The 16,428-nt window shown below is 43.3% G+C and overlaps 1 protein-coding gene across 2 annotated transcripts; it reads left to right on the top strand.

Annotated features, from left to right (window-relative positions):
* Nucleotides 1-39: 39 nt before the first annotated feature.
* Nucleotides 40-16,145, top strand: kiaa0319l (KIAA0319-like ortholog). Of its 2 annotated transcripts, XM_028422436.1 has the most exons (25): nucleotides 40-633; nucleotides 1,609-2,125; nucleotides 3,534-3,713; nucleotides 4,070-4,183; nucleotides 5,714-5,985; nucleotides 6,186-6,272; nucleotides 6,358-6,598; nucleotides 8,137-8,235; nucleotides 8,556-8,653; nucleotides 8,760-8,847; nucleotides 9,106-9,198; nucleotides 9,319-9,451; nucleotides 9,549-9,654; nucleotides 9,750-9,872; nucleotides 9,952-10,075; nucleotides 10,753-10,885; nucleotides 11,076-11,224; nucleotides 11,342-11,493; nucleotides 11,579-11,717; nucleotides 12,080-12,239; nucleotides 12,360-12,502; nucleotides 12,736-12,858; nucleotides 12,966-13,056; nucleotides 13,142-13,233; nucleotides 13,371-16,145. In XM_028422436.1, exons 4-25 carry the CDS (start codon nucleotides 4,090-4,092, stop codon nucleotides 13,565-13,567), a joined length of 2,937 nt encoding a protein of 978 aa, XP_028278237.1. In that variant the 5' UTR covers nucleotides 40-633; nucleotides 1,609-2,125; nucleotides 3,534-3,713; nucleotides 4,070-4,089; the 3' UTR covers nucleotides 13,568-16,145. The 2 variants fall into 2 exon arrangements, with proteins under 2 accessions (XP_028278237.1, XP_028278247.1); XM_028422446.1 differs by lacking the exons at nucleotides 40-633; nucleotides 1,609-2,125 and adding an exon at nucleotides 2,269-2,626.
* Nucleotides 16,146-16,428: the final 283 nt, after the last annotated feature.

Raw genomic sequence — 16,428 nt, 5'->3', positions numbered from 1 at the left:
CCAATCACAGCAGAGGTTGTTGGAAGGCGGTGGCGCCATTTTAGCCCGTTTTCTAACGTCGCAGAAACGCGGCTGTGTTACTTTGTAAGGTCAAAGAAGACATTTATTAGTATTCTGTTTATTTAAAAAAAACAGGGTGTTTAACGAAATTGCCAAAAAAATAGCACTGTAAATGTTCCCGTTAAGCTGAAAATGGTCGCCGTTGACAGGTTGTCGGTAGGTGGCGCAGAGCGGAAGTAGTCGGATATATGGTGTTTACATTGTCATTTAAGAGGCAGCACAGGAAAAAAAAACTACAATTGACTTCAGTGTAATATGGCTTCCACGCCTATATAACTAACTATATATTATGCCACAGGAGTATTGTTAAATTTGTGCATCTATTGACCGCAGCGCGGTCGAGCGATCGTGTCACTACGCACTTTAGCTTGAAAATCCAAACACCGGAAGCCTTTCCAATAACAAACTGGCTTGACAGTCACTGGTCTCACACACACACACACACACACACACACATCAGCTGTACCAGCGAGAGGAATACTGACCCAATTTATAGAGCAGGGGACCACAGCAGCAACCACACAACCCATCACAGCGACAGAAAGAAGGAGAAGACCAACATTTACTGCTACTGTGAGTACGCTTGGAATTATGTCGTGTTAGTTGCCATTAAAACGCTCCGTGTGAATCCGTGTTCCTGCACGGTGTGTATTGAATAAGAGATGCCACCAGCTGTTAGCCTCAAGGTGCTTTAAAAGCGGGTGATCCTGGATTATACAGGTGAAATACCCTCTGGTGTGTGTTACCTCAAGCTGCCCCAGTGTGTCTCAGAGCCCGAACGTCTGCGTGCCTGGTGAAATCTAGTCTAACAAGTACTAAATAAGAACCACATTACAGGTTCAGTCATTTGTAATTCTGTGATAGTGCTGGGGACTACGCAGGAGCTATCGGCCTGTATTAAATCCTTTGACAGCTGAAGACATCCTGTTTTCTCTGATGTTTTTCTGGCTCCTAAAATACATAATGCACGAACCCACCATTTTGTCTGAAATCTGTCAGAGATATTATTTCAGTGCGTTTACACTCATGCATTTCACTTGACTGACAGATCTGCTTTCATGCAGTCTCTCATGCACCAATTAATCAGTCAGTTACTGTCTACTCTGTCAAAAGAGAGGACACATTTTGTTTTCTGTTTACTAATTTGGTTGAGTTTTCATCTTTAATATAATTAATGTGTCATGTCCAGAACACAGCGGCACAGTTAACCAGATTACATGAAAATATGAGTAACATAATTTTGATACCACAAGAAGTACGTCCTTGGAGCAAAGATGATAACTTGTAATACTCTTCTTTGGAGGATTTGCTTTAGCGAGCAGATAAGAGCTCATGTCACATAGAAAAGCAGAGTTGCATCCCACAGAAAGCACAGAAAGAAACACACAGACAAAAACTGGCATTATGTGACTAGACAAAATCAGCCGATGAACAAGGCGAGTCTTCTAATCTCAGATTATCTCTGCCATTGCAAATGAGATTTTATTGTTTTCATTATTTTGTCTTTCTTTTCTCCAACAACAACTTAATTTTCTTTCCCATTTGCAGCCAGAAGAAACTGAGTGGGGGGGGGGACTTCTGTGTCATTACACAGAAAGCGTCACCAAGAGGAGACAAGAAGAGGAGGAAAAACCAAGAGAGAATGGGTCCCTCCTACATATAAGTGCAGGGCTTTGGTCACAGAGATCATTGTTCTGCAGTGAGTGTCTCGAGGGAAAACTTTTGAAAAAGTCTGTAATGGCTGAGCTGTCATCAGCCTTCGTGACCAAATGCACCTGAGCCTTTCTGTGGTAGCAAGCACACCAAAAGTCAGCAGTAGCCTCCGGGCATTTGCTGCACAGTAAAAATCTTCACTTCAGCAAGAGACTGAATCCCTTACATTTTTTTTGTCTTGGCTATTTTTACCTGGAGCTTTTTTCTTTTTGCTTCCCTGCGAGAGAAAAACACCCAAAGAAGCATCAATGACTGTTTGCGGAATTTTGGACTGAGCAAGTGGTGGATTATAGCGAAGTGGCTGGGCTTGCAAGAATGCAGATTTGTATGCGGAGGCAGACTGACGATACAGGTTTGTGGTAGCATGTCAATGAGTCTAATGTCATTCTAATATTGCTTGACATAATATTATAATAACAGAATTGACTTTGGAGTACTTGTTTATAATAATTAATACCTATATTATAATAATATTGAACCCACACTCTCTAATAATAAGCTGTAATAACCTGTGCATAAATTTATCAGATGTCCTCATGCCAACAGTGTGGACATTCTGCAGAGGTTAGCATGTATTAAAAGCTGGTAAAATGGAGATGTGGTAAAATTATGTTCCAACCATATGGATGTATTGCTTCTAGCTAACCTCTGCAGATTGTTCTCACAGCAGATGCTCATGAAAGCTTGCTGGCTTTATCACCATATTGGCCCACAGTGAGGCTTTATGAATGTCCTAAAGTCCCTATTCCAGGACCTGTACTGTTTACACCCTCCTTCTCTTGTGAGAACTTGAAACGGATGTACCGAGACATATCTCCGAAACACAGAAGCTGTCAGAGGGTTTCCTTTTTTTGTGAGTCAATCACCAAGTTAATTATTTTCTAGATTAATGTGAAATGTGAAGCCTCCTAGTCACATGTCCTGACAGGATATTAAACATTAGGAAGATAACTCCAAATGGCCTGAGAGTGTGATCATGTCTTCACTGTGCTCTTGCGTTAAAATAGCTTTGTATATAGTGATGGAACCCGGTTTACATCAAAGTTTCATGTTTGATGGATTTGGGCTGACCCAAGTCTGTCAATGGCTTCAATTTTCTGATAAAGCTAATGTTCATATAGCATAAGAGCTAAGGTGCACGTGAGGAATTTTACTTTTCCTTATTTATTGTGAACACGCATGCTGGGTTTTAGATTGTGTACCCAAAGTCTACAGCTGTGGTGAAACATGCGTTGCACAGCAAAGGCTGGTAAAATTGCATAATGTATTCAGCTGTGCCTTTGGCTGAGACAGCGACCTGCTGGTGCAGTTTTGTTTTTCCTTTCCTCAGCTCTGTGTTGCCATATAAAACGAAGGAGGTCACAACTGTGTGAGTCATGTTGTACTCCAACAGGCTGTTAACTCGATTGTTGTATAATGAAACAAAGTTGTTGTGTTTGTCATAACCTCAAACAAGGATAGTTTAAACAGTGAGCATTCGAAGCCATAAAATGTTGTTCAATTGTTTGCTTGTTACTCCGTCCTCTTAAAGAGAATCAGGAGGGATAGTACAGTCTATATGTGTATGTCTTTCAGGAGTAGTTGAATGAGTTGAGTCTTATTTGCATACTTTTTTTTATCAATTTGATAAGAAACAGGCCGTTAAATTCTTTAAATGTGTTTTCCCAGAAGAACAGAAGTCCCTCACCTCTGTCTTATATTATGAGTAAGTCAAGGATTTCATATTTAATGATGACTGTTCAACTAATTTCTCTCTCCAGCATAGGCTCAGCTGAGCCTGTGACGTCCCCCTTTAGGCGGCCATGTTGGATTTTTTCATCAGAGAGCTGGTGTTGACCTGTCTTCACCCTTCGCCTCACAGCACCTTGCTACCAACCTAACTCCCCAACGACTCCCTTACATCCTTCTTCTCTTTCTTCCACTGCCCGGCCTGGAGGAAGGTAAACCTTGTGTGTTGTGCAGGCTTTTTTTTCTTTTATTTGCATTTGGCAGAAAACCAAGTGTAGCCTCAGTTATATGAGTAAGTAGAGTGGTGTTTCTTTAGAGTGCACAGAGACAGAATGATTTTATCTTCTTGTAAATTAGGATCAAAGCTGAAAACAAACAAAAGGAAAAAATGTGTGTGTTGCTTTTTTTTTAACCAACAGGGTTTGGTTCTTATGTGCAAAACAAAGTTCTGGGGATTTCTAACAAAAATGTTTCTGAACAATAACTAGTATTGTGGCTGAATGCTTACTAAACCTGTAAAAACAAAGACAAGAGTGAACTATGATATCCTCCTGTGTCCATCCTCCAGGTCCTTGATCATTGTGGAAAATGTCCTACGCACACCACAAGTTGCTCACTTGGAGCTTACCTCACCTCCTCCTCTTGCCGCTGACCTACCTCTGGCTCTTGGCTCCTCCCGCAGGTAAAACAAAACCAAATGTCACACTGAACTTTAAAGGCAACAGATACAACTGTCAACTGAGAACTGATAGAGGGAGCACATCTGTGCTTGTTGAGCTGCCAGTGCTGCTATGTGCAGTACATTCACACACCTTTGATTGCACAGGGAGGGTCTGCATCCTTCTGAGAGTTTTATTATGACACCTGGATGGTTGGCGTCTAGCTCGTTGGTCGGTGTTTGCTGTCTTTCTTGTGTGAGGCGGTGAAACAGTCGACTGTTGGCACCCCTACTGTGTGTGTGCACTACTCTGCTCAGTGGGTTACAGTGCGAAAGAGGACAATAGGGGCTCTGTTAGGAGACATTGTGTATGTGTGTGTCGAGGGGTCGGGGACAGAAGAAGAGTGGACAAGGGGTAGGATGACAAAGCAGAGGCCAAAGGGAGGGCCCTTTCTCAAACATGTCTATAGTGCTTTTGTGTATTTTTGTATGTAGTAAGACCTCTTTTTTTCCTGACTTGAGTTACACTGATGTACCATGAAGTCTCCCTCCACTCCCATGTTGCTATGGTGACAGCTTTAGGGGTATAGTGGTGTCTGAGATGAACTCAGTAGTAACAGTAGTCTGTCAGGGGTTTTGCAATTTAAAAAAAAAAAAAAAAAAAAAAAAAAAAAAAACATTTCTCTGCGCCAAAGAAATGCAGCTCTTTATATGCAGAGACTTTATATCATGGATTAAACAATATTTAGGCTTAATATTTTGCAGCATTAAACTCTGATAGTTTGAAGGTCCTGACAATCTTTGATCAATGCTTGAAAAGGGTCCATATCTTTCCATAGTAATCCATGTTTAAGATGGATTCAATTGCAAAATATGTAAAGATGTAGATTGGATTATTTGGTCTCTTTGTCTTAGCCTCCATCTTTTCTCTGTAATTTCTATGGTATGTCATTGTAACTGGCTGCTCATGTGGTACAGAGGATGGATTCCATTTGATACTACTGTAGTCATTAAACTTACAGTAATGCTCTTGAAGATAAACACGTATGTTGCTAACTGTACCAGCTCACTGCATTGCTGATATGAGGGTGATATGTCTGCCTCAGAACGAGGCGTTTTGTGCGTACTGTGCACTGTGCTTTGGGTTTTAATCAGTGTCTTGTTTTGTCAGGGAAAAGCTTGACTTCCTCTCTCTGCTGCTGACTTGGCTGACTGCTCAAACTGTGCCTGTCTGTCGGCTTTTCTGAGAAATGTTCAGTCAAAGCGTAATCTGTGAAAAGTCTCACTAGCTGGGACTGGAATTCGCTCTGGGTTTCACTTTGCCCTGACTGGCTTTGACAATGCCAGGAGCATCCAACAATGCTGTGATTGATATAAACAAGTGAAATCTTGAAAAAAAAGCCTGGGAAGCACTGCCTGGTGGTAGATCCTTTTAATCAAACTACATGCTGCCCTTTCACCCACTTGGTTTCCTTCTTCTTTCCTTGTTGTTAGGTGAGTTATTAAACATTTTAATTGGTCGGTTTTACTTATGATATCATCATTTTGGCACAGGTGTGTCAGCAAATATGTGCAGAGTCACTGGTGGGGTGCTGGGGATCCACTGGAGCAGTGTCATCAGCCTGGGCTGGTACCCTCTGGCAGACGGGAGAGGCGGGGCGACGTGTTGGGAGTCCTGCTGCTTGGATCCAAACTGCAGAGCCGTGTGGAGCCTTGGCGGTCGCTGCGTGCTTCTCACCTGCACACAGAGAGGCGGCAGCTGCCCCATCGCCTACCTGCCTCAGCCTCACGAGGAGTCCCTCGGCCTCCTTCAGCTGCTCACCAAGGTAAGGAGGCTTCTAGCTGACTTGTGGTTTATCTGTTTAGAAACTTTGAGAAGAGCATGAGCTTGTTGTTTCACACGATAAGTTAATGATGCCAGGTAGGTTTTCTGTTAGAAGCAGTTGGATGTGTGGAGAGAAAAAGCTGAGACAGTGGGTGAAATCTCCTTCTAAAAATCATTTGTTGTCCGTGTCTTCATTTTAAGGGTCCCGTCAGAATGCGGCGTAGAAAGCCTCGTCACATAGTGCGCGCAAGAAGCCACACATCACACACAGTACAACTTACCAGCACGGTAATGTCACACAATAATGAAAGAAGGTTTTATAACCTCTTTCACACCAGGCTGATTAATATTTTTTTTTAAACTCTGCTTGCAGGAAAACTTCAAATCAGCGGCTCATGCAACACCAACAGTACCCAGCACCATCACCCTTCTGCAGATACCCAAAAAGAACCATAGCCAGGTAACGAATGGGAGTTCAGACGCCGCTCCTGCTTCTTCACCGCAGAACTCAACGGTTGACGACGCCATTGATTCTGCTGCGTCTTCCAATAGCAGTGATGTTAGCACAACCACCACAGCTGCACCGACCATCACCACGCCTCCAACACAGGCTGGTAAGTAAGTGAGGAGTCATCTGCAGCGGTACATGTCACACTATTTGCAGCTCGTTCAGTAATATGTCTTGTCTTCATGTATTAATTATGAACTAATAAATAATGTAACAGCACTATGCTCATGGCGCGTTAGACTGGAGGATAATTTGACATGACTTTCTTTTTCATATTTAGATCTTTTGTCCTTGTGCTAAAGATCCTCCTCTGTTCCTCTGTGCTTTTGACTCAGTTTGACAAAAACGTGAAGGTGTACTTTACCCGCACATTTTTTTTTTATGGTGTGCTGCTCAGATGTTATTTTTTTCCCAAATGAAAGCCACATGTGCTGTGAGTGTTAGGCTTAGATGAGTGTAAGCAACAGGAATGTGCTGAGACATGCTGGGCTTCTCTAAACAGGAATTACTTGTGTGATCAGTTTCTCCTCCCTGAAGGACAATAATGATAAAGATTGATGGAAGCAGACACAGCGGTGTGTGTCGGATGCAATCTTTTCATCACAGCTTATTTAACAGTTGTTTTACCACAGCAAATAAAAACAAGCTGAGCTGGTGCAAAAGAACACACAAGTGGGATGTTGGTCAGTTCATGAGGAGCTTAAAAAGAACCGTTTAGACCAGGGGTGGGCAATTATTTTTTTGCGAGGGCCACATAGACTTCCATAAGAGAGGCAAAGGGCCACATTTTTCATAAATAATAATATAAATTGGAGACCACTGGCACAGTATCTACCTTTTATAAATATGCTCCTGTTACATTTTCATCATTGTAAGAATCTGTTGTTATTTACTGCTTACTCCTCTGTCCTCTGTGTGTGTGTCCATGTCTTCTTTGAGTGTGTGCTGGTTGTATGTTGAAACACACACACACACAGTGCAGAGCAGCACAGATGAAGTAAAGATATTTTTACAGCAGATTTTTACAACCATTAGAGTGAAAGTTAAAGTTAAAGTAGCAAATCCCAGAGTTCTGAAAGTCGGGCAAGATCTGAGCTTTTTAAGAGCAGATGATGATGAAATATGTCGGCTGCAGCACCGCGGTAACATCTGAATGTGCCGTAGAGTTTCTGTGTGATTTACCGTACATTTCAGCATAGTCGTGCAGCATTTTTAAAGTGTACACAGCGTGACCGTGTCTCTCCAGAGAGTAGATGGGATTACGCAGTACAGCAGCGTGGAAGAGACAAGGAGGGTTGGAAAGACGTTACCTGACTTTTGCTGCCTTTGTTTAATATTGTGTGCACGGTCCGTGGGCCGCATTGAAGACGCAAGCGGGCCGGGTGTGGCCCGCGGGCCGTGCTTTGCCCAGGTCTGGTTTAGGCATTTGTTCGACACACTGTTGATCAAACATTGAGTGTAGCAGCTTCAATGCTGCCAGTGCATTGGGACACACTTGTTTACGTCCCATCTGTCTTAGAAGTGAGAGTTGTGTTCAAATGGAGAGAAATACAAGTGCATATTGAACTGAACCGGTCTGCTGTCTGACCAGCCCCTGTGTGTTTTTGGAATCATCTCTGATCCTGTGTTGTTTTGCCATTATAGTGAGAGAGCTGGTGGTGTCGGCAGGAGAGAGTGTGGAGGTAACACTGCCCCGCAACGAGGTTGAACTCAATGCCTTTGTCGTCCCAACACCCCCTAAAGGTAAAAAAACCCTTGACAGATGTTGACAGGACAGATGTTGAATGTTGACAGGAATGTATAAGTCTTGACTGACATTTTATTTCTGAGTCACCGTCAACATCCTGTACATCATATGTGCCAGAGAATTTCAAATGGAATTCTGGAAAAAGATTATACAGTTTCAAAGAGCGATGCACGTCATACTTTTGTTAATCCCTTGATCCCTCCTTGACAAGCTCCAATGACAGTAGAACTTTTCATCTGGGAATTGTTCTTCATAACTGATAGGTTTTAATGCACGAAGAGTTCCAACGTGCTTATCTGTTGCTGCCTCTCCACAGGGACAAACTATGCATTTGACTGGCGCCTGATAACTCATCCCAAAGATTACAGCGGGGAGATGGAGGGGAAGCACAGTAAGACACTAAAACTAAGCAAGGTACAGATCGCAACCTTCATATTTATGTTCTGCTAAAAATACAAGCATGCAGCTGGCGCTTTGATGAAGAGATCAGATCTTAAAAGGATCCCTTCCTCTTCCTCAGCTGACTGTGGGCCTGTACGTGTTTGAGGTGACAGTAGACGGGGATGGAGCACACGGAGAGGGATACGTTAACGTCACGGTCAAACCAAGTGAGTATGAAAGTTCAGCACAACAGAAGCCCTGATTTGTGTTAGATATTCAGGTTTCAGGTATTCAGGTGACCATTGTTTTCTGCATGGAAAAAAGCAGTGCTGGATCACAGTCCACTCTACACATCAACTAAATCAACTCACTGGCCTGCTTTCCTCCCACACACAGTTGTATTTGTGACATTTGCCAAAGCATCCACCTACCGAGCTGATGTACAGCTCAGTAAGCGGGTTAATTCCGTATTTTCCACCTGACAGAGCCGCGAGTAAACAAGCCTCCTGTTGCAGTAGTTTCCCCCAAGTTCCAGGAGATCTCCCTGCCAACCAGCTCGACGGTGATCGATGGCAACCGTGAGTCTAACACACGCACGCACACACACACACACACAACAAATACTTAAAACCAGCTCAAGAGAGAACGAGATTTGTACCCACGGTTTAGTTTCTCTTCCTCATTACTCATTTTTTCAGAGAGCACCGACGATGACAAGGTGGTGGCGTGGTACTGGGAGGAGGTTAAAGGTCCCCTGAGGGAGGAAAAGGTCTCTGCTGATACCCCTGTCCTCACCCTCACCAGCCTGGTTCCTGGGAACTACACATTCAAGTACACACAGACCTCTTTATGGATGTTAATTTCCATTTTTTCTCTTGCAGTTTTGTGTGTCTGACCCATAATATCTATCCATCTGTCCTTTTATCAGTTTGACAGTGACTGACTCAGATGGAGCCACCAACACCACACAAGCCACCCTCTCTGTCAACAAAGAAAAGGATTACGGGCCTGTAGCTAACACTGGCCCTAATCAGGTCTGAATTATTGTCTAGTGACTCTGTTTAGCAATGCAGAGAATGTAAAATATGTCATTTAAACTTGTTTACCAACACTTCTCTGTTTCATCCAGGTTATTCAGCTTCCGCGTAACTCCATCACTCTGTATGGCAACCAAAGCACCGACGATCATGACTCCCTGTCCTATGAGTGGTCCCTCAGCCCAGAGAGCAAAGACAAAGTGGTGGAGATGCAGGTATGACACATACTGAGATAATTCATGTTTTCCCTGCATGAGAATGATCAACAGCTTATTTTCTTTTTGTGCTCTTCAGGGTGTGCGCACACCAATCCTGCAGCTGTCAGCTATGCAGGAGGGAGACTACACCTTCCAGCTGACTGTGACGGACTCAGCTGGACAGCAGGACACCGCCCAGGTCACAGTCATTGTGCAGCCAGGTAAAGAAAGGCACTCATGTTTTATGCCCACCTATTTTCTCACAGCTATCGTGAATTAGCTTATGATTTTAAGACTGTTTGATTAGCAGTGTGCAGACAGGAATTACACTCCTTATCTCTTCATATCAAGTCTACTTCTTCCATACTTGATATGCTGATTACTTCTTGTTTGCCCTCTCTTTCTCCCTTGTTGGTTAAAACAAATATACGCATGGAGTGTGTAGAGCAGTGTGTACTGTAGCTATATTAATGCTTGACCTTTTACAATGTGTGAAGCCGTTGTCAGCACTTCAATTTCAGGGCACACTCAAGATGGAAAGCATAGACAATCAATCAAAAACACACTCAGGTCAAACGAAGAGGAACAATCACTGTTATGTGAACGAGTATCCACCTGTCAGTCCATGTCAACCATGTGAATAATGGTGTCTGGGAGAAGTGGGGTTGGCGGTATTTCAGAGGAAGACTGCTGTTTCTGCTTATTACAGTAGTAGTATTACAGTGAAACAGTAAAAATCGATAAAGAAAACAAGGGAAAAAAACTCTCAAATACTGATCAGCCTTTTAACACACCGCTCTGTCAGACACTGACTTAATTTGGTGCAGGTTGGCAGCTGTCTCTGGTCATGTAGTAAACTAAACTTTCATTTTCTCAACGTGGTCTCCTCGTCCTCCAGAAAATAATCAACCACCAAAAGCAGACGCAGGACCGGAAAAAGAGCTGACGCTGCCCATCGACCAAACCACGCTGGACGGCAGGAAGAGCAGTGATGACCAGAAGATCGCCACCTACCACTGGAAAAAGACCAGGTCAGTCAGACACAGATTACACTAAAGCAAAATGCTCTAAAGTTGGTCGTTGGTGTAATAACTGAGACACTGTTTTGTCTCTTTTTACACTACAAATATAATATGTTGGTCTGTGGCATCCCACACATCCTCCTCATTTCCGTCTGGTCACTGTCTCGCTGTCTGTCTCTGTGTTGCCCTTCATCACCAGTGGTCCTGATGGTGTGAAGATTGAAAATGCAGACAGTGATGTTGCCACGGTGACAGGTCTCGAGGTCGGCACGTACGAGTTCACCTTGACAGTAACGGATGAGAGGAAGCTGGAGAGCAGCGACACAGTCAGAGTCATCGTCAAGGAAGGTTCGGAGCTCTTGTGTGTGTGTGTGTGTGTGTGTGTTCAAGAAAATATTTTCAGAAATTCTCACATCAGCAAGTAAGTGTCTGAATTCAAGGTCATTTTTACTGTTTCTCTACCAGAAAAGGACCAACCACCAGTGGCTCATGTTGTATCCAGTCCGGCCATCACTCTGCCCGTCAGGACCGCCATTTTGGACGGATCTCACTCCACTGATGACAAAGGTGGAGTCAGCTACCTGTGGACCAGAGAAGAAAGCAGCCCAGCCGCTGGGGTGAGACCAGCTGACGCAATGAGGCTTTGAATGAATATTACAAGCGACTGTGATATGAACACACAATATTTTTCCCGTTAAATAGGACGTGCTGAACAACTCTGACCACCAGGCAGTGCTGTTCCTAGGAAACCTGGTGGAGGGGAAGTACAGCTTCACCCTGACTGTCACTGACAGTAAAGGACAAAGCAGCACAGACAGTGGCACAGTGGAGGTCAGGCCAGGTAAACAGACACAGACCTACAGCACAGGCTTCGATTAGAAATGTGATACTTTGGATCATAAACATACATGCAAGAAAATCAATAAAACACACCTGGACATTTAAAGTATTATATAGTTCTTCTTCTTTAAACATGTTGGTGCATTCAAATGGTTTCCTCTCAGCAAGACTCAACTACCAGCAGCAGAAGGTTGAACAGGTCAGCTCAGCATACGGTGCACAGACACATACTCGGCCAGAAACTAATCCATCGCTTGGTGCTCTGGCAGGTTTCCCAGATTTCAGCGTGTCAGATGGATCCAGCCTGTTTTTCCTCTCATGTCACTTTCTCCCTCTCACTGTGCACTGTGCTCACTGTCTCAGACACATGGAAACGTGACCTGGTGGAGCTGGTGTTGGAGGTCTCTGTGTCGCAGGTTTCCCAGCGGCAGCGCGACATGCTGCTGCGACAGGTTGGGGTTTTACTGGGTGTCCTGGACAGCGACATCATTGTGCGAGAGATCAGTGCATTCAATGAGCACAGGTGGGTTTGTCTGCACACTGCCTCTCCTAAATTTCTTGTTTTTAATTTATTCATGTCCTCTTTGTGTACAGCATGAAAGACACATCATTTTCCCTCTTATTCCTCCCCCTCCCTCATTAGTACTCGTTTGGTCTTCCTGGTGTCAGGCGGCCCGGGGCGCCCTCCTCTGTCTGGCCACAGCGTTGCACTTGGCCTGCGCAACAAACTGCGCAAACAGAAGAATGATTTTCTCATCTACAAAGCCAGACGAGTGGACACAGTCGGTGAGTATAAAGCTTTATATATATACTTGAATAGATCTTTCTAACATCTTTGAACCAGAAGCACCAGGCAGGTCATGATCTGTCTCTCCTACTAAAGGCACAGATATTAACGGTTAATTGATAGTCAGATTGTCGCTCCAGTTTTTGAGCTGTTCTCTCCCTTGAGGCAACGTTTTGTGAACAATACTCAGCGCTATTGAAGGCTGTGATTGATTGATGTTCTGCATCCTAAGTTTGCCAGCTGAACTGCTCCAACCACGGAGAGTGTGACTCGTTCACGCGGCGCTGCGTCTGTCACCCTTTCTGGATGGAGAATTTCATCCGAGCTCAGTTCGGAGACGCAGAGAGCAACTGTGGTGAGATGAATCACACTAGAAGGATTATTTTAAATGATTGCATGTATTCTGTTACTTGGCAATATATTTCTATTCTTTTTCCAACAAAAAAAAATGTGTGTTTTCAGAGTGGAGCGTACTCTATGTGACTATAGCATCCTTTATGATTATGGTTGCTGTGGCAACACTTATCTGGGGGATGGTGTGTTGCTGTAACAGGTGAGTTCAGCATGGAAACTATTTAATAATGTTCGTTTTCCTGCTACAACAGATGATATTTGATATGTGTTTTCGTTTCTTAAAGGCGTAAGAGCAAAGTTCGCAGAAGCAAAAGTCGATATAAAATACTAGAAGCTGATGAGCAAGACAGTCTGGAGCTTCAACCGCCGAGAGCCGGTGAGACAGACACAGCTATTCTCATTATAGTTCACCTCTGACTGCCCCAGACTGAATTCATTATCATTTATCCATTCTAAATCAGCTTCACTTTCACATCATACTGCTTCCTCCCTCTGTGTCCTTCTTTCTATCAGCCCGTCTAAAGCCCGTACCCGCTCCCACTTCCTCAGCCCTGATGCACTCAGACTCTGACCTGGACAGTGACGACGGGCAGGGCGGTGTCCCCTGGACGGAGCAGGAGCGCGGACACCTCCTGCGGTCCCAGAACGGCTCTCTGAGGAACGGCCAGGGGCCGGCGAGGGTCAAGAAGCAAAGAGAGGAGCTGCTATAGCAAGAGAGGAGGGGGAGAACTCGCAGAGCCCTCCTCCATCCGACACAGCCCTCTGTTCGTCGCTCCTCGTCTTTTGTTCTTCAACACAAAAACCTCGAGATTCTCATCCACGAAGACGGACTGTTTGATACCTGGAATTATGATGAGGGAGAAAAAAAACAGATGCTGCAAACATGTTGTCCCACTGTCACAGACAAAACACCACTATACTGAAATCTCCCTGCTCCTACGCTGAGCCAGCTCGGAGGGACAAAAGAAACCTTTACACTGAGAACTACAGGGGTGAGCACTGTGTTTTTACTGGTATAGAAATATAACCCCTATTATTATTTAACTCAGACATTAGGAATGTACTGCTACCCCTCTTACTGGCGGCTCTCGCTGGATGGAGACTGGTGAGAGGAAGTAGTAAAACTTGAGTTTATAAAATGAAAATCAACAACTGCTTCAATGACACGAAAACCAGCCACTTGACACGCTCTCACACCTTTGCCTCCCGCAGACACGCATGTAAAAAAAAAAAAAACACCTTGTATTCACTGTTTCAGGTCGACCTGATGCTACCAAACACTGCCATTTTCGAAACCAATGCTTAACTTTGCTCTGATGATTATTTTCTGAAGGAGGAAAAAAACAAAACCCACAACCAAAACAGAGCAATGGATAGACTCACCGCCAACATAACATAATTTAAAAGAAAAAAATGTGCATGAAGAGCGGCAGTCGTGGTCTGCAGTCTGCATGTTTGTGTGTCAGGTGTACATGTGGATGTTTTCTGGCTGCGGTGCCAACAGATGTTCCTTCAGAGCAGTTTGTATGGTTTTATCAACGCATTATAAGGAAGATGTTTTCAATTGTTTTCAAGAGCTGTGCTTTTAATCTGAAGGCTTCTCTGCAGATTAAGACACACTGGAGTACACAACGTTAATGAGTTTAGTCTCAAAGGGGGGAGCAGGATGAGTTCACAACAAGAAGGGACGGACAGGACGCTGTTTCCTCGTCACCTCAGTATTCATTAAAGCCGACCACTGAGGGTTTTTTTCTTTTTTATTGTTTTACGAAACCTTTTGGCTGTGACTAGACGTTGATGCACTTTTAATTTAATGTCCTCTGTCTCATTAAGAAGGGAGAAGCTCATCTGTGAAGTTTGAAGGGTTGGCTGCATTCAACATGTTTATTTTGTTTTTAACATGATTGCAGCTCATGCCCAGAAGCACCTTGGAAACTCTTAAATTGAATTCATGGGAAGGTTGCACTTTTGCTGTTGTTATAAGTGTGAGCATGTCTGTCTGTGCTCCTCCTTTAATTTTATCCAAGCTTCTCATTAAGCCCACTTTAAAACAACCATTAAGTGTGCATATGAACTTATGAAACAGGCTGTAATCCTTCCTTAAAAGATCCCTTCTTCATGTGATTTTTATCTTAAAGCTGCAGTGCAGGACAGATCTCCTCCTCCTGGTAGTAAAGGGGGCCTAAATAGTCTTGGAACTGTGAAAATCTCTCTGTAGAGTCTAAAACCTTCCTCTGAATGCAATTTATTCTTTATCTGGAGCACCAGATTTTCTTTTTCTTAGTTTTTTTTCCCTTTCTGTTGCTAAGTGTCTATATAGCTAATGTGAAATCTGTCAAATCACTGGATATCTTCCAAAAGCTGAGGTCTTTTTATATATTAAAGGGCAAAGCTTACAAACAGTCCACCTAGATTTTGTCCCTTATCAGTCACAGTTAAGTTGCATTAAGCTGGGATCTTTTAATGTATCTGAAACATCAATCTAAAGGATGTTTTCTGAGAGCAGGTTACCATAAATATTCCACAAACGGCACGTGGCAGGACGGCTCTATGTCTTTATGTGTTGGTGTTTCTCAGCTGGACTTCACCGAGTGGAAAACCAAACAACTTCCCTGTAACGGCTCACAGTGTGATCGCTCTGCATGCAGAATGTGAAAACGCTTCTTAGATCCTAATTTTAGTCTCTTTTTTTTTCTTTAGTTGTTGAATGTTCGAGTGCACCATTGATTCACTTCAATCTGTACTCCTCGGAGAAGCAACTCTACACAGAAATGTTGAAGTCATCTCACGCTGTTTTCAGGTTTTTACATGTTTCTGGCGTTCTGGCTCTATTTATTTGGACGTTTTTCCACTTTGTGAGGCAGTCTAGAAATCCAGTGCACCCAAGTGCCAACTCTGTGAAGTCTTTGGAAATCATCTCATGTTTGTTTTGCACAATATAGAAAGTGATTTCTGGGTTAAAGAGCCAAAATGTTGATTCACAGTCACTTGTTGTTTATAAGTCATTTTTATGCATGTTTGGCAAAACAAGACACACAAATGTGCATTTATTTCCATTTCTGTTACATTTTCCAGCAACGTTTGGGACTTATAGAAATAAGTGAAGTGACCTCGACTCCAAAAAATCCACTGTGAAGGCAGGCAGAGAAAATCAGGAGCAGTAAGGGGGTCTTATTTTATTTTTCTTTTCTTTAATAAGATTTTAGTGAAGGATTATCCCTCCTTTTCTTTCTGTGACCTGATGCAACTGGATAATCTGTAAATTAAAATAAAATGTTTTCTTCTTGAGTTTTCTGAATATTTTAATGATTATTTATTATTTAACCTTTTTTTTGTGGGGCTTTTATTTTGACAGGGTCCAGAACCATCCTCATTCTCTCATCTCTGACCTTATAGTCTGTCTTCTCTTTGACTTTTATAAGCCTGTTAAGCTCGATGGTTGATCTTTGCTGCTCCATTAGCGCCTCATGAGAGATAATAAGGGAGTCCATAACAGATAATGACAGAAGCTGGCATCACTCAGTCCTGTTATTTCACCTCATGGTGAAATAGAGGTAATAATAATGGCTGT

Source organism: Parambassis ranga, chromosome 2 (assembly GCF_900634625.1).
Source record: "Parambassis ranga chromosome 2, fParRan2.1, whole genome shotgun sequence".
Lineage (NCBI taxonomy): Eukaryota > Metazoa > Chordata > Actinopteri > Ambassidae > Parambassis > Parambassis ranga.
Note: the sequence above shows the minus strand (reverse complement) of the source record. Positions and strands in the feature narration are given on the sequence as shown.